General features: G+C 48.0%; 1 protein-coding gene across 1 annotated transcript in view; it reads right to left on the bottom strand.

Moving 5' to 3' along the window:
• Nucleotides 1-24,541, bottom strand: part of LOC140398060 (myosin light chain kinase, smooth muscle-like) — a 59,349-nt gene extending 34,808 nt beyond the window's left edge. Inside the window, exon 1 of the mRNA XM_072486272.1 lies at nucleotides 23,712-24,541. Coding sequence (XP_072342373.1) covers nucleotides 23,712-23,883 — 172 coding nt within the window. The 5' untranslated portion in view covers nucleotides 23,884-24,541. The remainder of the gene's footprint in view (nucleotides 1-23,711) is intronic.
• Nucleotides 24,542-24,770: the final 229 nt, after the last annotated feature.

The following is a 24,770-nucleotide window of genomic DNA, read 5'->3' as shown; positions in this document are numbered from 1 at the left end:
ACGAGGGCATCATTCAGCGTCTGTCGATGTCTGTTACGCTCCTCCTCATCTGAGCAGATCCTGTGCATACGGAGGGCTTGTCCATAGGGGATGGCTTCTTTAATGTGTTTAGGGTGGAAGCAGGAGAAGTGGAGCATCGTGAGGTTATCCGTGGGCTTGCGGTAAAGCGATGTGCTGAGGTGACCGTCCTTGATGGAGATGAATGTGTCCAAGAATGCAACTGATTTTGGAGAGTAGTCCATGGTGAGTCTGATGGTGGGATGGAACTTATTGATGTCATCGTGTAGTTGTTTCAGTGATTCTTCGCCGTGGGTCCTAAGGAAAAAAATGTAATCGATGTATCTGGTGTATAATGTCGGTTGAAGATCCTGTGCGGTGAGGAGGTCTTGTTCAAACTTGTGCATGAAGATGTTGGCAAATTGAGGTGTGAATTTGGTCCCCATGGCTGTTCCGTGCATCTGCTTGAAGAACTTGTTGTCGAAGGTGAAGACGTTGTGATCCAGAATGAAGCGGATGAGTTGCAGAATTGCGCCTGGAGATTGGCAGTTGTCGGTGTTGAGTGCTGAGGCTGTTGCAGCAATGCCGCTGTCATGGGGGATGCTGGTGTAGAGTGCCGAGACGTCCATTGTGACGAGGAATGTTCCTGGTTCAACTGGTCCATGGGTGCTGAGTTTCTGTAGGAAGTCCGTGGTGTCGTGACAGAAGCTGGGCGTACCTTGTACGATGGGTTTCAAGATGCCCTCGATGTAGCCAGAGAGGTTCTCACACAGGGTCCCATTGCCTGAAACGATAGGACGGCCTGGTGTGTTGGCCTTGTGTATTTTCGGGAGGCAGTAGAGATCTCCAATGTGGGGAGTACGTGGGATGAGAGCACGTAGGGTGCTCTGAAGGTCTGGATCCAAGATCTTGATCAGTCTGTTGAGTTGGATGTGTTCCTTGGTCGGATCTTCGGGTAACTGTCTGTAGTGTTCCTGGTTTTTGAGTTGTCGGTATACTTCTTTGCAGTCCGTTCTGTTCAGTATGACGGTGGCCCCTCCTTTGTCTGCTGGTTTGATGACGATGTTGCGGTTGGTCTTGAGAGCGCGGATGGCGTTGCGTTGTGCTTGGGTGACGTTCGGGGCTGTCCTGTGAATGCGACTGATGAATCTGGCATTCACGCGACTCCTGACGGCTTGAGCATACATGTCAAGTCTAGGGCAGCGGCCTTCCGGAGGGGTCCAATTCGACTCTTTCCTCTTTGGACAGGAAGAGATTGAGACACCATTTTTAAATGCCTCCCCAGTCTCTCAATCCCCCTCCGCGGCCTCCAGACTCCCCCAATGCCCTAAATATGGGTGGCACGGTAGTACAGTGGTTAGCGCTGCTGCTTCACAGCGCCAGGATCCCAGGTTCGATTCCCAGCTTGGGTCACTATCTGTGCGGAGTCTGCACGTTCTCCCCGTGTCTGTACAGGTTTACTTCCGCAAGTCCCTAAAAATGTGCTGGTAGGTTCTGAATTCTCCTTCCGTGCGAACAGGCACCGGAATGTGGCGACTAGGGGCTTTCCATAGTAACTTCATTGCAATGTTAATGTAAGCTTACTTGTGACAATGAAGATTATTATTATTAAACGGAGATCTCCCAGGCGCAGGTGTTCATAGATTCACTACAGTGCCATTCAGCCCATTGAGTTTGCACTAATCCTCTGGAAGAGCACCCTACCTAACCCCATAACCCCTCCCAAACTTTTGGACACTAAGCGGCAATTTAGCATGGCCAATCCATCTAACCTGCACATTTTTAGACTGTGGGAGGAAACCGGATCACCTGGAGGAAACCCACACAGACACGAGGAGAACCTGTAAACTCCACACAGATAGTCACCCAAGGATGGAATTGAACCCGGGTGGCTGGTGCTGTGAGGTAGCAGTGCCACCTTGTGCCCTTCAATCCCGGGACTTGAGAGACTCCAGCGGAGACATTTAAGTGAGGCTAACTGCTCACTTAAATATGCAATCTGGATCCCACCCAGTGAGGGCGAGACCCAGATCACGACATCTCGCGAGATCTCATTATATCTCTCGAAACGTCCCGAGCGTCACAAATCTCGTGCGATGTTTAATGGCCGCGTAGTGTCCCGAGTTGCGCGACAAGGCCGTATGATCACGCCTTACATTTCCAAATTTGTCGGGGAGGGTGGAGGCTAAACAAAACAAACAGAAAAAGCACCACATCTCCAAGAAATCTGAAAGAATGTTTGAGGTGGACGGTCTGGTTTATGTGAAGAATTTTGGTGCCAGGAGCAGTCACGGCAAAAACAAGTCCAGTGTCATACAAGGTGGATGTTCAAGGGAGAAGGCTTAAAAAAAAAACCTGGACCACATGAGGAGGAGAGAACCGTACACAGAACCAGTGCGACACCCTGACCCCGGTAGGCTTGTCGGGGACACAGCCACGAATAAAATTGTTGCCTTCGGAAGCTATCCAGAGGACAAACTCAGTAATGTTCCTGGGGGAACTGAGGAAATTATCTTTATTGATACACGTTCGCAATTCATGAGTCAACCTATTGAGTTTCAAACCAAAGTTACCTCTACTGTTGAAGCACCCATTAATGAATTTGCATCGCTCTCAAAGGATCAACAAGACCCGACCAATTTAACTTATAGGAGACTGGTTTGAGAGACACTTTTGTACTTTTGTAAATAATTCCTTTGCTAATTGCAGAAGTTAATTAGAAAAGGGGCGTGGATGTGGTAGCATGCCGCTTTAAGTGGCGAGTTCTGGAGTGTCATGTGACCTGATTAGCTAATGGGACCAGAGGGTTCGAACTCTGGGGCAGAGCGCGATTTCTCCAGTCAGTTCGCAATGTGGAGTCTTAGAACATGGTCACGTTTTATCTCACTCTCTGTATCTTATTACTTTAATAAACCATTATTCGTTGATCAGCCTCTGTCAGGATATTATAAGCCACCACATGAAATAATAGCTGTCATGGTCGCCATTATTGAGACGAGCTTTCTCACCACGTTTATTAATTGAATTCAAATTTTCAAATTCCACCAGCTGCCATGGTAGGATTTGTATCCATATCGCCAGAGCATTAGCCTGGGCCTCTATCTAGATTACTAGCCCAGTCATATCACCACTATGCCATAGACTATCTGCAAAGTGCTACCAGAATTTTTCTGATGCTAAGGTGTAAATCAGGTGTTAAAGTGATTTTGGAGGGTTAACTTAGTGCCAGGCCAAGATTTGACACCTGACCCTGGCACAATTTGCACGGAAACCGCAGTGCCAGAGTGGAACAAAATGCACCAATGCCACAATCTGAAAGCAAGAAACTAAGAAGAAGAAACCGGAACATTCAGACTCTTGCAAACTAGGTAAAATGACAGATTGTGGATAAAACTTCAAAAATAGGGGTCTGGATTCTCCGCTGGTGCGATTCTCCGTTGCGACAGCAGCACACCCACACCCAGGAATTTCCCGACGCCGCGGGGCTGCCCACAATGGGAAACCCCATTAGCCGGCTGGCGGGACGGAGAATCCCGCTACTGGCAGGGTTGCGCTGCACCAGAAAACTAGTGCGATGGGACAGAGAATCCTGCCCATTGTTCCTGAAAAGGGGAAGGGATGATTGTTCATAGGAACATTGGACTTAGGAGCAGGAGTAGGCATTCAGTCCTTTGAGCCTGCTCTACTATTCAATAAGATGATGGTTGATTGGTTGTGATCTCAATTCCACTTTGCTGTCTGTCCCAGATAATTCCCTTATCTATCTAAAAAATCTGGCTGACTCTGTCTTGAATAAATTCAATGGGTGTGGTAGTATGCATTAGGGGTCATGTGGGACTGTGAAGCCGTGATGTCATTGGCTGACAGATCCCGGGTCCTGGTTGGCTGTTGACCTCTAGCTCCGCCCTGAAGGCGGAGTATAAGAACCAGGAGTTCTCCCCCGCAGGCCAGTCTGTTACTGAACTGCGGGGAACAAGTCACGCTTAATAAAGCCTCATCGACTTCACCTCTATTCGTCTCTCGGGAGTCTTTGTGCGCTACAATTTATTAAGCGTGCTTAAAGGACTATGGAGCTCCGGATCATCCCGGAATGCCTGAGGATCAGCCCCCACGCAGTGAACTCAGCAGCAGTTTTTAAACACTGGCAGACTTGTTTCGAAGCATACTTCCGAACGGCCCCCGGCCGGGTCACAGAAGACCAGAAACTACAGGTCCTGCACTCGAGGGTAAGCCCGGAAATTTTCCCTCTCATCGAAGACGCAGAGGATTTCCAGACGACGTTCGCAGCACTAAGGAGCATCTATGTTCGCCCAGTAAACCAGATCTACGCACGCTACCAACTCGCAATGAGACAACAAAGTCCCGGAGAATCGCTGGACGAATTCTACGCCGCGCTGCTAATTTTGCGACGGGCCTGCAGCTGCCCGCCGGTAAACGCGATTGAACACACGGACATGTTGATGCGCGATGCTTTTGTGGCAGGTATGAACTCTCCCCAAATCCGCCAAAGACTTTTGGAAAAAGAGTCGCTGGGACTCTCAGAGGCACGGGCCCTTGCAGCCTCCCTGGATGTAGCCGTGCGAAACGCCCGCGCGTACGGCCTCGACCGCGCGGCAGCCCCTTGGGCTCCGTGGACCCCCGTCGCGACAAACCCCCCCACCCCACAGGCTTGCGCGGTTCAGGCTCCAAGTCGTCCCGGGGGGGCCCGCTGCTATTTCTGCGACCAGGTGAAACACCCCCGGCAGCGCTGCCCGGCCCGCACAGCGATTTGCAAGAGCTGTGGGAAAAAGGGCCATTTCAGGGCTGTGTGCCGGTCCCGGGAGGTCGCCGCTGTCCCAGGAGAAGAAGCAGTCCTGCGCGTTTCTAACGCTCCCCAACCCCCCCAGCGCCCTATGTACGACCCGCAGGCGCAGCAATTTTGGGCCCCGGCCACCGCTGTCCCCGGAGAACAAGGAGTCCTGCGCATTTCAAACGCTCCCCAACCCCCCCAGCGCCCCATGTGCGACCCGCAGGCGTCGCCATTTTGGGTCCTGGCCACCACGAGGGGAGGAGGGGCGCCGCCATCTTGGGACCCCCCAGCCCTGTGCGACGCATGGGGGCGGCCATTTTGTCCACCCCGCCGCCATCTTGTGACCCCCCAGCCATGTGCGATGCATGGGGGCGGCCATTTTGTTCACCCCCGCCGCCATCTTGGACGGCAACAATGGACCCCAGCATCGACGCTTCAACGGGGTTCGAGGAAGACGCTGAAGCACTACGACCATGTCTGGCCTCAATGATGCTGGACCAAGCACGGCCCTGGACGCTCCAGACGACGACAACAATGGTGCTGATCAACGGGCACGAGACACCATGCCTGGTCAACTCCGGCAGCACAGAAAGCTTCATCCACCCCGACATGGTAAGACGCTGTTTTTTGACCATCCGTCCCAGTGCGCAAAAGATTTCCCTAGCTGCAGGATCCCACTCCGTACAGATCAAAGGCTACTGCATAGTGACCCTAACGGTGCAAGGGAGGGAGTTTAAAAACTACAGGCTCTACGTCCTTCCCCAACTCTGCGCGCCCACATTACTGGGATTAGACTTCCAGTGCAACCTGCAGAGCCTAACTTTCAAATTCGGCGGCCCAATACCCCCACTCACTATCTGCGGCCTCGCAACCCTCAAGGTTGAGCCCCCATCCTTGTTTGCAAACCTCACCCCGGATTACAAACCCGTCGCCACTAGGAGCAGACGGTACAGTGCCCAGGACCGGACATTCATTCGGTCCGAAGTCCAGCGGCTACTGAAGGAAGGCATAATCCAGGCCAGCAATAGTCCCTGGAGAGCACAGGTGGTAGTAGTAAAGACAGGGGAGAAGCAAAGGATGGTCATAGACTATAGCCAGACCATCAACAGGTACACACAGCTAGATGCGTACCCTCTCCCCCGCATATCCGACATGGTCAATCGGATTGCCCAATATAAGGTCTTCTCCACCGTGGACCTCAAGTCCGCCTACCATCAGCTCCCCATCCGCCCAAGTGACCGCAAGTACACAGCCTTCGAGGCAGACGGGCGATTATACCACTTCCTAAGGGTTCCATTTGGCGTCACAAACGGGGTCTCAGTCTTCCAACGAGAGATGGACCGAATGGTTGATCAACACGGGTTGCAGGCCACGTTCCCGTATCTCGACAATGTAACCATCTGCGGCCACGATCAGCAGGACCACGACGCCAACCTCCAAAAATTCCTCCAGACCGCTAAAGCCTTGAACCTCACATACAACGAGGACAAGTGCGTTTTTAGCACAAACCGGCTAGCCATTTTGGGATATGTAGTGCGCAATGGGATAATAGGCCCCGACCCCGAACGTATGCGCCCCCTCATGGAATTTCCCCTCCCTCACTGCTCAAAAGCCCTAAAACGCTGCCTGGGGTTCTTTTCATATTACGCCCAGTGGGTCCCCCAGTACGCAGACAAGGCCCGCCCCCTAATACAGACCACGACCTTCCCTCTGTCGACAGAGGCTTGCCAGGCCTTCAGCCGCATCAAAGCGGATATCGCAAAGGCCACGATGCGCGCCATCGACGAGTCCCTCCCCTTCCAGGTCGAGAGCGACGCCTCCGATGTAGCTCTAGCGGCCACCCTTAACCAAGCGGGCAGACCCGTGGCCTTCTTCTCCCGAACCCTCCACGCCTCAGAAATCCGCCACTCATCAGTGGAAAAGGAAGCCCAAGCCATAGTGGAAGCTGTGCGACATTGGAGGCATTACCTGGCCGGCAGGAGATTCACTCTCCTCACTGACCAACGGTCGGTAGCTTTCATGTTCGATAATGCACAGCGGGGCAAAATTAAGAATGACAAGATCTTAAGGTGGAGGATCGAGCTCTCCACCTTCAACTACGAGATCTTGTACCGTCCCGGAAAGCTGAACGAGCCGTCCGATGCCCTATCCCGCGGCACATGTGCCAACACACAAATAGACCGTCTCCAAGCCCTCCACGAGGACATCTGCCACCCGGGGGTCACTCGGTTCTACCATTTTATAAAGTCCCGCAACCTCCCCTACTCTGTGGAGGAGGTCCGTACAGTCACCAGGAACTGCCACATCTGCGCAGAGTGCAAACCGCACTTTTTCAGGCCAGATAGAGCGCACCTGATCAAGGCTTCCCGTCCCTTTGAACGCCTCAGTCTGGATTTCAAAGGGCCCCTCCCCTCCACCGACCGCAACGCATACTTCCTGAACGTGGTGGACGAGTACTCCCGTTTCCCCTTCGCCATCCCCTGCTCTGACATGACAGCGGCCACAGTCATTAAAGCCCTCAACACCATATTCACACTGTTCGGTTGCCCCGCATACGTCCATAGCGACAGGGGGTCCTCCTTCATGAGTGACGAGCTGCGTCAGTTCCTGCTCAGCAAGGGGATAGCCTCGAGCAGGACGACCAGCTACAACCCCCGGGGGAACGGGCAAGTAGAGAGGGAGAACGGCACGGTCTGGAAGACCGTCCTACTGGCCCTACGGTCCAGGGATCTCCCAGTTTCACGGTGGCAGGAGGTCCTCCCGGACGCCCTCCACTCCATCCGGTCGCTACTGTGTACCACTACTAACCAAACGCCTCATGAGCGCCTCCTTGTCTTCCCCAGGAAGTCCTCCTCTGGAATGTCGCTGACGACCTGGCTGGCGGCCCCAGGACCCATCTTGCTCCGGAAACATGTGCGGGCGCACAAGTCGGACCCGTTGGTCGAGAGGGTTCACCTCCTCCACGCGAACCCACAGTACGCCTACGTGGAGTACCCCGATGGCCGACAGGACACGGTCTCCCTGCGAGATCTGGTGCCCGCTGGCAACACGCACATCCCCCCGACACCTATCACCCCCTCCCTGCCACCGGCGCACCCCGCGACAGCCCCCTTCCCGGGAGGATCGGTCCTCCTCCCAGGTCCGACCAGAAGTGAAGCTGAAGCAGAAACCGTAAAGCTCCCGGAGGCGACAACACTGGAACAAGCACCACCACCACCAGGGCTGAGGCGATCGACAAGGACGACCAGACCGCCCGACCGACTTGTGGCATCGGTGTAACACTAGAATGTTGTGGACTTTAACGAGAACTTTTTTACCTTTTTCCCTCTTACGAATACTGTAAATAGTTCAAAACAAAAAAAAATACCCTGTACATACTGTGATGACATGCAAAAGTTTTTCCTCCCAGGACCAGCCTTGTAAACCTCTACCACCATGCAAAGCACCACCCCGCCGGGTTCATTTTTAACAAGGGGTGAATGTGGTAGTATGCATTAGGGGTCATGTGGGACTGTGAAGCCGTGATGTCATTGGCTGACAGATCCCGGGTCCTGGTTGGCTGTTGACCTCTAGCTCCGCCCTGAAGGCGGAGTATAAGAACCAGGAGTTCTCCCCCGCAGGCCAGTCTGTTACTGAACTGCGGGGAACAAGTCACGCTTAATAAAGCCTCATCGACTTCACCTCTATTCGTCTCTCGGGAGTCTTTGTGCGCTACAATGGGCAAGCCTAAAATGCACTCTGGGAAGCCTTGGAGAGAAAGGAAATTCTCCTAACCTCTGTTCCACTCATAGGGCGGGATTCTCCCCTACCTGGCGGGGCGGTGGGTCCCAGCGGGATGGAGTGGCGTGAACTACTCCGGCGTCGGGCCGCCCCAAAGGTTCGTATTCCTCTGCACCTTTAGGGGCCAAGCCCGCACCTTTAGGGGCTAGGCCCGCCCCGGAGTGGTTGGCGCCCCGCCGGCTGCCGTGAAAGGCCTTTGGCCTTCGGCGGGGGCGGGATTCACGCCGCCCCCCCTGGCGATTCTCCGACCCGGCGGGGGGTTGGAGAATCCCGCCCCTAATCTCTGGGCAGATCGTGGGAATGCATTCTTAAACTGTGTCTCCTGGTTCTCGTCTCTCCCACACGTATCACCCTCCCAGTATCGATCATACCAAATCCTCTCAGGATCTTGTATGTTTCAAACGTTCACCTCTCATGCATCTGAACTCCAAATGGGTATAGGCCCAATCTGTTCAATCCTTCATCATAAGATAAGCCCCTCATTGCTAATAGAGCAGTTCATTAAAGACACAACTTGTAGCACACGCGACACAGATGAATTGATAAAAGGGGTAGCAGAACTGCTTGGAAGACTGTCTGCAATATTGGTGTTAATTAATTTTTTAAAAAAAATTTAGAGTACCCAATTTTTTTCCAATTAAGAGGTAATTTTAACGTGGCCAATCCACCTACTCTGCACATATTTGTGTTGTGGGGGCGAAACCCACACAAACACAGGGAGAATGTGCAAACTGCACACGGACAGTGACCCAGAGCCGGGATCGAACCTGGGACTTCAGCGCCGTGAGGCAGCAGTGGTGCTACCCACTGCACCACCGTGCTGCCCTGATGTTAATTAATTTAACAAGTGCAACAACAAGAATCAGCTCAAGCATGTTTACAGATAAGGTTCCATTGCAAGAAGGTATGTAAATATTGATGCTAACTGGACAAGCAGCCGAAAGAAAACACCCCAACAGAACCAAACAAGGAAATGCAGGCAAGGAAGTTCCTCAACACCAAACAAGCATAAGTAAATACAGAACTGTAGCGTGCCAAAAGGGAGAGTTCAGTGGAGCATGTCACTACTTGATCTTTCAACATTTCTAATCTCTTAAATCTAATCCCTTGTCCCTTCCAGCATCTCAAAAAATAATTGGGAAACATGTTCTTGCAATGCTCAGAACAGTTTTGTTTCCAGTGTTGTTTGTTTTCTCATTTTCATTCAAACCTATTAATCACCTGTACAAAGGAACTTTTAAGAGAACATATCATTCAATTAAAGCCAGGAGGAGGCAATTCTCGCACCTATGCCAGCCCAGGTTGAGCTATCTAAATATTGTCACTCCCTCACTCTTTCCCCATAGGCCGACCATCTCTTTCCTATTCAAGAAATTCCTTTTGGAAACCATCAGTGAATCTGCTTCCATCGCCCTTTCAAGCATTCTAGACAGATCATAGTAACACTGCTTTTTTTTTAGGTTTGCATTCTACATTCCAACTCACTTTGTGCAAAAATAATTTCTTGATGTTACCAAAAGAAAAATCAGAAATGCTTTAAACACTCAGCAGGTTGGATAGCACCTGTGGAGATGGAAATAGCGTTAACATGCCAGACTAATGACCGATTATTAGAACCTTTCCTATTATCACCTCTGGTTCTTTTGCCAAGCATATTAAATCTGCATCTTCTGTTTAACTAACCCTTCGGCCACTGCCTACAATTTCTCCTATTTACTCTTCTCAAAACTATTCATGATTTTGAAAAGCTCTGTCAAACCTTCTCCGAACCTTCACTACTAGAAGGAGAGCAACACAAGCTTCTTGATTTTCTCCACATGACAGACTTCTCAGTCCTGGTACCATTCTAGTAAATGCCTTACCCTCTAAGAATCATAGAACCCCTACAGTGCAGAAGGAGGCCATTCAGCCCATCGGGTCTGCACCGACCCTCCAAAAGGGCACCCTACCTCGCCTCCCCCCCCACCCCCCACCCCACCTGCCCTATCCCCATAACCTCACCTAACGTGCACATCTTTGGACACTGTGGGGCAATTTAGAATCCCTACAGTGCAGAAGTAGACCATTTGGCCCATGACATCTGCACCAACCCTCTGAAAGAGCACCCGACCCAAGCCCACTGCCCGCCCTATAACCCCATAATCTAACCTTCACACCCCTGGACCCTCTGTGTCAATTTAGCATGACAAATCGACCTAACCTACACATCTTTGGAGTGTGGGAGGAAACCGGAGCTCCCAGAGGGAGCCCACGCAGACATGGGGAGAATGTGCAAACTCCGCGAGGCCAATTTAGCATGGCCAATCCACTTAGGCTGCACATCTTTGACCACTAAGGGGCAATTTAGCACTTCTTTGAGCTGTGGGAGGAAACTGGAGCACTCAGAGGAAACCCATGCAGACATAGGTAGAACGGGCAAACTCCGCAGTCACCCAAGGCTGGAATTGAGCCTGGGTCCCTGGCGCTGGGAGGTAGCAGTGCTAACCAGATAGATAGATTCTTGATGAGCTGGGATGGGTTGGGTTTGGGGTCTGTTGCTATCAGACGTAGGCAGGAATGTGAATTTGAGGTTACAATCAGGTTGGCCACAATCTTATTGAATGGCAGAGCAGGCCTGGAGAGGCCTAGTGTCCTACTCCTGCTCCTAATGAATGTGTTCATAACCATATTCGCCTTAATGTTTGGAGCAATTAAGCAAACATTTTCACCAGCTTCAAATTGACAAAACATGTCATTTAAAATTTTGAATGAAGGGATTTTAGACGCCCCATTTCACACACACGACCTTCAAAGGAGTTATGCTTCACAGTGAATTGCCAAAATAACTGGCACCATTGGGAGCTTTGTGTGGTGTGTAAATTAACTTCTGTCTTTCCAAGTGGCACTGAATGAGAGTACTGAAGCAGTTAAAGTTACCCAAAGAACAATTATCTGAGAGACGTCGCTGTCACTCAACGAGCAAGAAACGTGTGAACTACACTATTTCTAAACCTTTAAGCACCAAATCAACAGTAAACAGGACAACTCATTACCCTCACAAATTTCCTGGGGAAAGAAAACTGCAGTAAACAAGTAAGAACTGCAGTAAACAAGAGCGGCACAGAAGCTTAGTGGTTAGCACTGTTGCTTTACAGCTCCAGGGTCCCTGGTTCGATTCCCACTTGGGTCACTGGCTGTGCGGAGTCTATATGTTCTCCCTGTGTCTGCTTGGGTTTCCTCCAGGCGCTCCGGCTCCTTCCCACAGTCCAAAGATGTGCAAGTTAGATGGATTGGCATGCTAAATTGTCCTTAGTGTCGAAAAAGGGTTAGGTGGGTTTTGTGAGGGCCACGAAGAATCCAGCATGAGTTGGAGGATAGAAAGAAATAACATTTATTTACAATAACATATATATACAACAGCAGCAGCAACTCCCTTGCTGCTCACTCCTCTCTAGCTGTTTCCAAACTGGCCAGCTTTATTTATGCAGGAAATCTGCTAATGATTTCTCCGCCCTCCTCATTGGGAAAGCTCACACTCCCAAAGGATTGTGGGATTGCCATTAGACCCCAGCCAGTGGTAAGCAGGCAGGTTATAACATCCCATCCCCCCAAAGTCGAAGGAATCCATCGAAGACGGGCAAGGTGGGCGTTGTACTCGTTTTTCCGCAGGCCGGACACCATTTGAACGAGGCGTTGGATCGGACGGTGTGCAATGAGACAGAGAACATTGTTTCCATGATGAACGGCGTAACGGTGTACATCCACGGCCCATGGGCCTGAGGACTCCCCTCTGATGTGTCTCCATCTCGGAGTCAGAGTCCGCTGCCTCCGTCATCTCGGCGTCTCTATCTCCATGCGGTTCTGCAACGACCTGCGCAGGCTTTCAGTGCAGCACCAGAGGAAGATTGGGAGGAATACTCTCCACTGTATCTGGTCTCTGTAGCTGTAGAAATGAGCTCCGGGGGCGTGGAATCTTTGGAAGAAATGGTCTTCTGGACCGAACATGGTCTACATGCTTGTGCTGGAGACGACCCTGGGCTTGCCCCTGCTAAGAGATAGGGCCTGTTCGGTGAAAGATAATGCCAGGGACCCACTGGGCACCACCAGCACAATTTTGCACGAACACTGGGTCACCAGGCGCAAACTGCCAAATCGGCCGATGCCGAGAAAAACCATGTCCCTGCCGCTCTTGAGTGCGGCGTACTTTTGCGCCAATGTCTGGGGAAACCATGCTAAGGTGGCTGCGAAGTCTCCGGCCCAATTAGGAGTTCCGCGGGAGCTACTCCAGTCACCACATGTGGAGTGGTCCTATCAGCGGTATTAAACCGGTAACGCTGGACTATCGTGGACGGGGTTGGGTTAAAATGTTGCCCCATTAAGTCCACAAGTTCATCAAACGCCTTGGTATCCGGTGCAGCTGGGTACGTAAGGCTCCTAATCACCCCAAACGTATGCGGGCCACAGGCAGTGAGCAAAATGATCACCTGGCACTCGTTTTCGGTGATGTTGTTTGCCCGGAAATAGTAACGCATCCGTTGTGTGTACTGGTTCCAACTTTCCAGCGCAGCATCAAAAACATCCAAACGTCCATACAGAGGCATGGTGTAACAGAAAAACAACTTCCAACCTGTATCCAACAGAAATCCAGTGAGGTGGCTTCAGCAGCGTAGACAGCTGTCCACTTTAACCCTCGTTGCCAGTTTTGTGAGGGCCACGAAGAATCCAGCACGAGTTGAAGGATAGAAAGAAATAACATTTATTTACAATAACATATATACACAACAGCAGCAACTCCCTTGCTGCTCACTCCTCCCTAGCTGGTTCCAAACTGGCCAGCTATATTTATGCAGGGAATCTGCTAATGATTTCTCTGCCCCCCCCCCCTCATTGGGGAAGCTCATGCTCACAAAGGATTGTGGGATTGCATTAGTCCCCAGCCAATGGTAAGCAGGCAGGTTATAACAGTGGGGTTACTGGGATAGGGTGGAGGTGTGGGCTTAAGTAGGATACTTTTTCCAAGGGTCGGTGCAGACTCGCCTGGCCGAATGGCCTCCTTCTGCACTGAAAATTCTATGAATTTAATCTCACAGGAGGGGGTTACAGACTTGGATCCCTGAACGCTGAGGATCTGGGCCTTCCCTGAGATAATACTTGAATAAATCAGAGAGAGTCTGCAAGACTATCTGCAAGGTTTCAGACTATCAGCAGCTAGATTTTTGTAGTTATTGGTGTCTTTTGCTGGCTTTTGATTCTGTTTACTAATACCAAAATACTTTTCTACTGATAACCACCACCTTCCCTTTAGCTAGCGGACATGAATTCTTGAGCAGAATCCAGGCTGTTGGTGTCATAGGGTGTGGCAATTTTTACCCACGTTTCTTATTGCCTGTGATTTACGTTGACGATTATCCGATTGTGCTTCTATGAAACCTTTTGGATTGTTTAAAAATGTGATATAAATGTAGGTCGTCCTTGTGAGGCGTTACTCCCAAACTCTGCAGAAATGAAATGAATAAAAGCAAACCACTGCAGATGCTGGAAATCTGAAATCAATGCAGAAAATGCTGGAAAAACTCATTGTCTGGCAGCATCTGTGGAGAGGAAAACGGAGATAACGTTTTGAGTCTCTATGACTCTTCAGAGTCGAAGAGAGGGGAGAAATGTGATGGATTTTATACTGTTTATAGATTTCATAGAACATACAGTGCAGAAGGAGGCCATTCGGCCCATCGAGTCTGCACCGACCCACTTCAGCCCTCACTTCCACCCTATCCCCATAAGCCAATAACCTCTCCTAACCTTTTTGGTCACTAAGGGCAATTTATCATAAGAGGGGATAATAGGTCTGGGCTGAGAGATTTGACAAATATGTCATGGGCACAAGACAAAGGGAGTGTTCATGGTAGTGTTAAAGACTAAAGCAGGTGCTGATAATGGCATATAGGTAAGACAGCAGAATGTGATAATAGCAGGACAAGGGTCAGCGCTCTGTGGAAGTAAAACTTAAGAACAAGTGATAAATAGCCCTTTGGGGGGTGGGGGGGGCACTGTTTATAGATTTCATAGAACATACAGTGCAGAAGGAGGCCATTCGTTGACTGATTTCAGTTGACTGATAGCAGCACTGGGGCAAAAAAGGTTATCATGGAATCTCCTCTCTCAAAATGACACTTTAACCAGAGATAGCTTGGCAGATACCCAAAATGTCACCCATCTAAGGGGGGGGGGGTTAAAGATACCCCTCGTATTTCTCTTTTACTCTCTGAGAAACCAAGAAGGGAGAGTGAAAATAAGCAAGGTTGTATGTATCAGGGAACCTTAAATATGAATATAGATATAATCCACAATGTAAGAGGGTGACAATCTTCAGTGCCAAGTACCGTGTTTAAGGTCTGGAGAGAGTGCTCGCTAATGACATGGTAAGGTTCCCAGGCTCACAAGCCGCCACTCGCACTACTCCACTGGTGGCAGGAGAGGGGGGTTAAGATTTCAGAAGCCAGGGTGGCACGATGATTAGCACTGCTGCCACATGGCTCCGAGGACCTGGGTTCGATCCCATTCCCGGATCACTGCCTGCGTGGAGTTTGTACATTCGCCCAGTGTCTGTGTGCTCTCACCCCCACAACCCAAAAATGTGCAGAGTAGGTGGATTGGCCATGCTAAAATTGCTCCTTAATTGGAAAAAAAGAATTGGGCACTTTAAATTTTTTAAGAAAGAAATAAATTTCCAAAAGCCAATCAAGTTGGAGAAAATCGCATTTTTCGCTTCTCTCCGGATTTTGAGCCATTGTGTCACGGACAGAGAGACGGGCTCAAAATCGCCCCTGGTAAGTCAGCCAGCAACTGAAAGGGAAATACAGATGAACATTTTGCATGTAGGAGTATGATGCATTTTAGCAGATGATAGAAAAATATCAGTTGTCCCGTTCAGCCATGTTGCAGCTTGGTCCCTAAGGTCCCACGGGTCAGGGTGAAGAATCTGCACATGCTTGCGTTCCCCTTTCCCTCTTCAGATGTTGAGGAGTTGCTTCGAGCATTTTTTGTTTCTATTCTCTATTCGGAAGCAAGTTATTCAATTAAGTGATTGTGAAGGATGTTCACCCGACTTAGAAATGTCACTCAGGCAGAGACGTTCACAACTTCTGACATTATTCAAAGATTTACAACAGAGGTGGTAGAAACAATATTTGATGATCACACAAGATCAATCCCCTGTTCGACTGTGGAGCTGCTCGTCCATCCTGGGCCACCCTCGATTTGATTAGGTAGGCATGATATGATATTCCTTTAACACAGAAAGAATCCCTAATGAGGAATGTCCATTTGATCCCATTGGTTCAGGGAAAGCAGGAAAGGCTACTTCAAACTACGCTCAACCTCACTGGGATGGTGTTGCTCACAGTTAAACTGATGGAGAATATATCACTGCCTTTGACTTGGCTTGTAACATTCACCAGAGTAAGTGCTTTAAAACATAAACTTTTCAAGTCCACTTCTCTGAGTGCCCAGTTAACAACGGCAAGATTTATCCTCATCAATTAACTTCAAACTTCAATTAACTTCAAACAATTTATTGCCACAGCAAACAAATTTATAGTCAGTGCAACTAAAAGCAGCGATTAAATTCTGCTCTTTATTTCTTACAGTTAAAGAATTCTGAAATTGTATGTCTAACGCAGGTATATGTTCCATAAACATCAAAACTCAAAGTTGATTTTGTTTATTTATCTGTGAAGACTGAACTCCTAATTAACCATGTATTTTAAATTGCAATTGCTGTTCATTAGTCCCTGATGCTTTTCAATTCCCCTTTGGTTATAACCATTGACTCTGAAGCTCTGTATCTTCGGTTTCTTAAGGAGTCAGCTTCACAGTTGCAATATCATTGTAACATTTAATTTGATTGGTCAGGAGCTTCATTGAACAGTTGCAAAACCTGCACTGTCTTCAACTGTTTCAGTAAATGTGTAAAAATGTGTTGCTCAATGCAGCGTTTTTTTTCAGGAAAGTTTGCAGCAAGCACTACAAGCTAAAAAACAGGGTCAATGAGTTATCAGAATTAGGAACTCAAAACATTGATTATTCGATTGCAACAGCTCAACTTCAACAGTTTCCCTTTAATTTTGGGCACGGGTTTCGTGTTTCTGTGATGTTTCCCTCTACGAGTGATCACCTCAAAGGGCAAGGTGGAAAATAGCGGCCTACCTTCCCAGGCCACAACGCCTCTGTATAACTGTGCAGGGTTGTAAATTTTGGGAAGGGAAGGAGGAAGGAAGCACTTGGACCCTGGCTTTGATCTGTTCCTTTGATGGTAAGGCTGTCACGAGAAGTCACAAGCTTGCCAGCTGGAAACCTCAGAGGAAATATACCCAGCAACGTCACCATATATGGCATTAGACCTGCTACCTTCAAATATCTGTGTATACAAACTCCCAGAACTCTTTGGTCCTGCATCTCCTTTCAAGTTGTATCATGCAGTCCATACTCCACGCTTCCTACTTCCCACCAAAATGTATCACCTCACACCTCTCTGAGTTAAATTTTCTCTGCCATTTGTCTGCCCGTTTCACGAATCTGCCTTTCTCCTCCTGAAGTCCACTTTTTCTGCTCTTCATCGTTTCTCACACTTACAACTTTCATGTCATCTGCAAACTTTCAAATGATACCCTGTGCACAAAATTCTAGATTAATACATATTAAAAAGTACAGTGGTACTCATACTGACACCTGGGGGACACCAGTGTACACTTCCCACAAAAAACTGTTCACTTCCCCTGGCTTGTGCCCCTTAGCTAATTTTGCACTCAGTGCCATTTGTGCTTTCACTCCATGGCCTTCACTTTTGCAAACTGGTCGATGATGCAGTATTCCATCAAATAACTTTGGAAAGCCCATATGAGCATCAACTGCGCCACCCTCAGAAACCCTTTTCACTATTTCAATCATTATTTGATTTCACTTAATCCGTGCTGACTTTCATTTTAGTGACCACAATTTACCACATGGCGATTCATTTCCATCTTCCAAAGGTCCTCCACCGCTGGACATCAGAGTTTATTCCTCTTCCCCTTCCCTTGTCAAACAGTGGCATAACATTTATAATCTTCAGGCCTACAGGACTACCAGCGCCTGTGGAACCGCATCTTTAACAGGAGTCATGAACTTCAGAAGAGGAGGGGCAAAGACTACATAGGGCCATAATTTCCGTGCTCAGCTTGGGCAGGGGGGTTCCGCGAAGATGTGCTGGGGCACCCTTTTGGAACCTTTCAGGTAACGGCTGCTTGCCATTTTCCAGAAGTGCTAACTTCTTCTGTACAATTGTCCTGTGCTGCGAACCATCCAAAATGCGATTTAAATCATTAACTTTGGGTGATTCTGCCAAGGTTACACCACTAGTTACCCCGAAGAATTAAGGCCTCTTCTAACTTCTGGGCAACTATTGTAAACATCCAACAGATTGTCCCATAGGAACACCTCCCCCCCCCCCCCCCCCCCGCCCCACACCCATGACTAGCCCCACTCCTTCACTACGGTATTCCCCAACACCTTGACCTTCCAAAGTTGGCCCCACCCTGCAGGCCTGCACCGTCCCCCAGCCCAACATCCCCTCAACCAATGGGCTTGACCAAAAACGCCCCTGAACTAATTTCCCCCAACCACTGACCTGAATTCCCACCCTCCTGAACGGGGACCACCCCCCTCACCCCCACTTACCTCTTCCCCTTGCACACCTCGGATCTCCCTCATGGGTCCCAGCAGAACAGAAACCCCCCAGCACATAGACCTAACCTGACCCTCACCCTGAACTGCGACACCACTCCCCCACCACCCCGACCACCAAATTCTGCTCACAATGAGTATGGTGAATTGGCACTGCATGGAATACGCCACTCAGCCTCTTGAGCCTGTTTCATTGTTCAATTTGATCCTCCTATTTCCCATCTGCACGCTGCCCCTCAGCAACATCATTAAAAAGTATTAAGTCCAAACGTGCGCAGGTTAGGTGGACTGGCCATGCTAAATTGCCCCTTTGTGTCCAAACATTAAGTGGGGTTATGGGAATGTGGGGGGGGGGGAAACATGGGCCTAGGGAGGGTGCTCTTTCAGATGGTCGGTGCAGACTCGATGGACCAAATGGCTTCCTTCTACACTGTCCAGATTCTATGATTCTATGGTAAAAATAAAATCCTCTGGATGCTGGAAATCTGAAATGAAGCATTCAAAAACAGTTAGGGTGTGATCTACCGGCCACACTACGCCTGAAAGGCAGTGCGACGTGGTGCAACACAGCTGGTACATGCCGAGAGATCCCTCCTCTGGGACCCAGCCAGCCCGCCAAGCCTCATGAGATCTAACGCGATCTCGCGAGACGTCGCGATGTGAATCTTGCCATTGAGCACTGATCGTATTTCACTTAAATGAGTTTCTCACCAGAGAAGCACATCATCGCTAAGACATGTTTCCACCTCCGTAACATCCCGGACCTCTGCATATTCCTGCTGCTGAACCTCTCATCCTTCTCTTCATTATGTCTAGACTTGAATATTACAATGTGCTCCTGGTTGGCCTCCCATAAACTGGAGGCCTGCCAAAGCTCTGCTACCAATGTCTCCCACATGGAAAGTTCTTTTCACCCTTCACTCCTGTGGCTGTTGTCTTACATTGGCTTCCTATCATGCAATACCTCCATTTTACAGTTCTCATCCTTGTCAAATGCTTCTGTGGCCTCACCCATTCTAACCTCTAACCTTCTCCAGAAACCAAATCCTCCAAGATACCTGCACTCAACTAATTCTGACCATGTGAGCATACTCAAAATTAATTGCTCCATCATTAATGGCCATACCTTCAGCAGCCTGAACTGTTCTCTGTGTCTCTATCACTCTTTTTTCCTTTAAGATGATACTAATAACCTACCTCCTTCACCACGTTTTTGGCTATCTGATCTATAATGCAGTTTGGTGTCCAATTTTGCTTCATAATGCTGTAAATGCTGGGTGGCACGGTAGCACAGTGGTTAGCACTGTCGCTTCACAGCTCCAGGGTCCCAGATTCCTGGCTTGGGTCATTGTCTGTGCGGAATCTGCACGTTCTCCGTGTGTCTGCGTGGGGTTCCTCTGGGTGCTCCAGTTTCCTCCACAGTCCAAAGATGTGCAAGTTAGGTGGATTGACCATGCTACATTGCCCTTAGTGTCCAAATAAAGGTTAGGTGGGATTATTGGGTTATGAAGAAAGGGTGGTGGTGTAGGGTGCTCTTTCCAAGGGCCGGTGCAGACTCGATGGGCCGAATGGCCTCCTTCTGCACTGTAAATTCTATGATTCTTTGATTCTATGACTCTAAAACACCTTGAAAGATTTTATGTTATATAAAAATGCTGCAGAAAAACAAATTCCTTTTTTATGGCTAATCCGTAACTCAACTCCTTTTACTCACCTTTGCTCCATTTCCCTTACTACTTCCACCCAATAAAGGCTATCAATCAGTCTTGAAGTTGGAAGTTCAAAGCTCACCAACTTAGTGACAATAAAAAAGGTAATAATTCTCTTTTCAATTTTTTCCTGCTGGTTAAGCAACCAGACAGAAGAAATCTGCCTGTTTATAGAACCTCTTACAACCTCCAGAGATCGCAAAGCACTTCCCAATCAATGACTTTCATTTAGAGTGTAACCATGATTGAAATGACAGGTTTAAATGTTCGCAAACAAGAACTTATATAAGCATTAAAAACTGACACATTGGGCTGGATTTATCACCGATTTGGAATGACTCGGGAGCCCATTAAAAATGGTGGGTGGGTCCCAATTCCAGGAACCCTGATCCCATTCCCTGCTGTCTAATTTTCAGGAGTCCTTTTAAAGAGAAGGTGCTGCTGGTTCATGTCAAAAGCCTGCACCTGGCACTCCCAATCTGGCCGGCTCCATTATGGAATGGGCACATCCTAGTCCTCCGCAATTTTCACGGAGTCAGACTAGGATTTTGAAGAGTCTTAGTCCACAACCTTCCAGTGGAGTCATAAAAGGCAAGTTCAAAAAGTCCTCTTCATGCCACCCCATGCCAAGGTAAGGCCCCTACCCACTGCCCATGGTCCCACATGCCATCCATTCCAAAGGAAGGCAGTCCATCCACCCCCATGATCCCTTCTGCCCCCATGCCAAGCCAAGGCACGTCCATGCCCCTTCAGCCACTCACCATATACTGTAGTAAGAGCAAACCCTACAGTGACAGTGGTAGTAGAAAAAAAACTTTAAAAAAAATTATCCATTACTTTCCACCATGCTAAAAAAATAATTTCACAACAGCACAATAAAAGTGTCAATCACCTTGTCCCTTTGAAGTCTCAGTAATTAAAGCCGTACTCCCTTGAAACCACTTAATCATGTGCAAATCGACATTGTGAAATTAACAGCAGAGATTAGAATGTCTGAACTGTAAATCAAGCAATGTTTTCTCTGGGGTTCAGGCATTAGTTCCAGGCTCTGAGCAAGTCTAGCAGTCCGCCCTCTCAGTTGAAAAAGAAATATCCCATGGGACTATTTTGAAGAATAGCAGGGCAGTTATCCCCAGTACCGAACCCAATATTTATCCCTCAACCAACATGACATTATCACAATCTTGTTTATGGGAGCTTGCTGTGCACAAATTGCATGCTGCATTTCCTATACTATAACGGTCTCTTTATCCCGGTGTCATTCTGGTAAATCCCAAGTGCAGCCTCACAAAGATCTTGACATCCCTCTCAAAACGTGGTTCCCAAAATTGACCAAAACACTCCACCTGCCAGTGTCTTGTAAGAATTCAGCACCACTTCCTTGCTTTTGTATTCTATGAGTGGAACTTTTTCAGCGGCGCGCCATTCCCGATGGCAGAACTGGAAATGTGCACCACTTCCGTTCTCTTGCTTCTTAGCACTTCCAATGTCGCTACAACGAAAATTAAAAGTGTGGGTTGCATGCACAGGACATACGTGCCATTCTGCACCAGGGAATGCTTTTCAGTGTTGAAACCCACTGTCAGTTGACAATACAACAGGTACAGGTGGGTTACAAGACTCTCCTGGTCAAACAATGAGGCTCTGCATCAAAAGCCAAATCATTCCTGCCCAACTCCATTGGCATTGACATAAGACTCATTGCGAGCACAAAGGTGGCATGGTATTTTCACGGTGGCACAGTTGTTAGCACTGCTGCCTCACAGCGGCAGGGACCCACCTCGGCAGACTGTCTGTTTGGGGTTTGCAAACTCCAAATGGACCGACACTTGGACAGTACTGACATTCCTTTTGGGCACCTCATTGTCATACCCCGGAGCCACAAACCCAGGACCCCAGTCCCTTCCCACTTCACTCTTCTGGGACACCTATACTATCCTCTTGCCCTCCCTGAGATCCCCTTCCCATTCCTCAAAGCCGTTCAACCCCACTCTGCAGCCCGTTTACCAACCACTCATCCACGTTGGTCTGGAGCCTTTATGCAAGTTGCCATTGTCCTGCCCCCCTCTCTTGTGCAAAACAGTTCAACAAGGACAACTGCTGCCTTCAGACACAAAGTCAGGGGTTGCATGTCACCGGTAAGCAAACGTGAGGAAGGTGTGACAGAATTTTTGCTGCCTTTGTCTTGAAGGTAGGAGTATATATTTTTTGAGTTTGACGCTATTGGGTTTTCATGGTATAGAAATGTATTACAAGTACAAACCTGCCACAGGCCATGCGACACTCCTCAAACATGCATTTCAACCCATCTCATGAAATCTAAATTTCACATCCCGCCCAATGCAATCACCGCACACGCCATGTTCCCACTCTTGCCAGCTTCATAACATGTTCCCATGCCTCTATTTATAAAACCCATATTCCCTTAATCCCAAACTTCTCAATTTGTCCCGCCAACTTCCAAGACTTGTCTATGTCCACCTTCAGTTCTTTCTGCTCCTACACCTCATTTCAAATTATCTGATTTAGTTCATTTTATACCATTTAGTTTGTTTTGCACCTGGATCTTCTACAGACATGCATCGCTTCACATTCCTCCAAATTAAATCGTATCTACCCTTCGTCGGCTCATGTTGTCAGCCTGAAATCTGCTGGTATTCTCTTCACTATTTACTACATTCCTGAGTATTTATCATATTTAATGCCTCAACAAGCTTCCGAAGTCACCTTTTAAAAACCCAGTAAATAAACGCCTGTTATTTCACAGAATGCAGAACCCAAAAAGTTTTGGAAATAACAATTGGAAAATGCTGCAAATTTGATGCAAAACCAAAAAATTGTTGAAACAGAACACAAGGGTGGTCAGTTCCAAGAAAGGCTCCTCCTAGGGGCTGGTTTAGCACAGTGGGCTAAACAGCTGGTTTATAATGCAGAACAAGGCCAGCAACGCGGATTCAATTCCTGTACCTGCCTCCCCGAACAGGCGCCGGAATGTGGCGATTAGGGGCTTTTCACAATAACTTCATTGAAGTCTACTTGTGACAATAAGCGATTATGTTATTATTACCTGTGGCCTTAATCACCAGAAGAGATATGGATTGTTTTTGCCTTTAAATTTTTTTTGGTGGGGGTAATTTTTAATGATGTTTTATTGATCGAAATAGCTGTTGCCTCCTTTATTTAAAAAACATGTCTGGACAATCAATTTTAAAGGAACTTCTTTTCAGGTACTGAGTCCATTTCCCAAAAATATTGGAATTAAGAACAAAAAAATGCTCAACATTTATAAAAATAATCGTCCTGCAAAACTGATGAAAATAAAAACAAATACTGTGGCCCCCAATATTCACAATATAAACATACTTCTAGTTAGATTAAATCAGTATTGCATGCACAGTATGCAGCTAAATAATAAGGCGTCTGACTTTACAAAGCAAATGGCTGAATGTATATATATATCCTCTTCCTTTTAATTCAAAGTTCCTTAATTCTAATTACTTGAAAATGTAAATTGTTGGTATTGCCTTTCCTCTGTGCTATTTTGCTTCATTTGAAAAATGGGTTTGCGGATTATTGTAATTCAAAGGTTCGTCACATTAAATATAAAGCAGGTAATCAGTTCCCTTAAGTGTTGTCCTGTACTTGCATTATGTATACAATACCTTCAGACATCTCGGTTGGTACATGCACTGCATAGAGATCCATAAACCAAAATACACACGCACACAACCTCTAACCTGTACATTCACTGTTCGCTCTCTGAGTTCCAATCCCAAACTTTGCTGCCGATACAGCCATGTCGGCTGTCTCCTGTCTGCTGCCCGGTTGCTGAGAGGGTTTCTGCAGTCGGATGTGAAGGCTAGACACGTAGCTCATGTTTTTTGCGTCCCTCTTCCTCAATTTTACCATTAGCTTTTCACTTCTCCAACTGGGTTTATTACACGCGTCGGTGTCTCAAAGCTCACTCCCTCAACCGGCGACCCATTTAGGCATTCCTCCTCTTTACAGGAAATGTGATGGGATTAGCTGTATCTACTCAGTTTATTTATAAACACTGTGACCAGGGCTGTCACTAACAACGCTGGCCCCGTTCCAGGAGAGTCACTGCCATCGAGGACAGGCAGTCGTGCAAATGGACAGCAAACAGTACAAAATACAAACGCAAAGCTGATTAAATAGTTTCAATTCACATCACAGATCTCTCTCGATGTCAAAACCCTGTGTGACCTGCAAAACAAAAATCCCCTTCGCAGCAAAAGCGAGCGGTTTGAAGCTAATGTGCCAATAAAAAAAAAATTCCTTCCGTCATTGTGTACGGTCAAGACCAGTTCCAATAACCTGTACAGCTAAATTGCTCCATCTCTCGCGGTTCGAGTGTAATTTTACACTGTCCAATATTCGTATAGAGCATTCAATATTCTGAGAACAATACTTGCTATGAGTGGAAGAAATTAAGCCCAGTCCAAGAACACTGATGTTTTTCGCTTATTCACAGAAGGGCTCCCAGGTATAGCCGCATTACTCAGACACCCACAACCAAGAGTAAATTGTAAAGCAACAATCGACTTTATGTTTAATAACTCCTTGAGAACCTCAGCAGGCTGACAAACACGTGTACCAGTCGCCTAATTCCAACGTTGCTGCAGCAACTAATGATTTTAAGGGAATGTCTCTAAATTGCCAGGCTCAGACATATATACATACATCACAGCATTGAAGATGTTCCCTTTTTTCCAGACCAATTGGCTAGCATCAGGCAAGCTCAAAATGAACATGACATATTTACAAGGTTGGTG

Source organism: Scyliorhinus torazame, chromosome 21, assembly GCF_047496885.1.
Source record: "Scyliorhinus torazame isolate Kashiwa2021f chromosome 21, sScyTor2.1, whole genome shotgun sequence".
Classification (NCBI taxonomy): domain Eukaryota; kingdom Metazoa; phylum Chordata; class Chondrichthyes; order Carcharhiniformes; family Scyliorhinidae; genus Scyliorhinus; species Scyliorhinus torazame.
The sequence above is the reverse complement of the archived record's forward strand: the minus strand, read 5'-3'. Positions and strand labels throughout refer to the sequence as shown.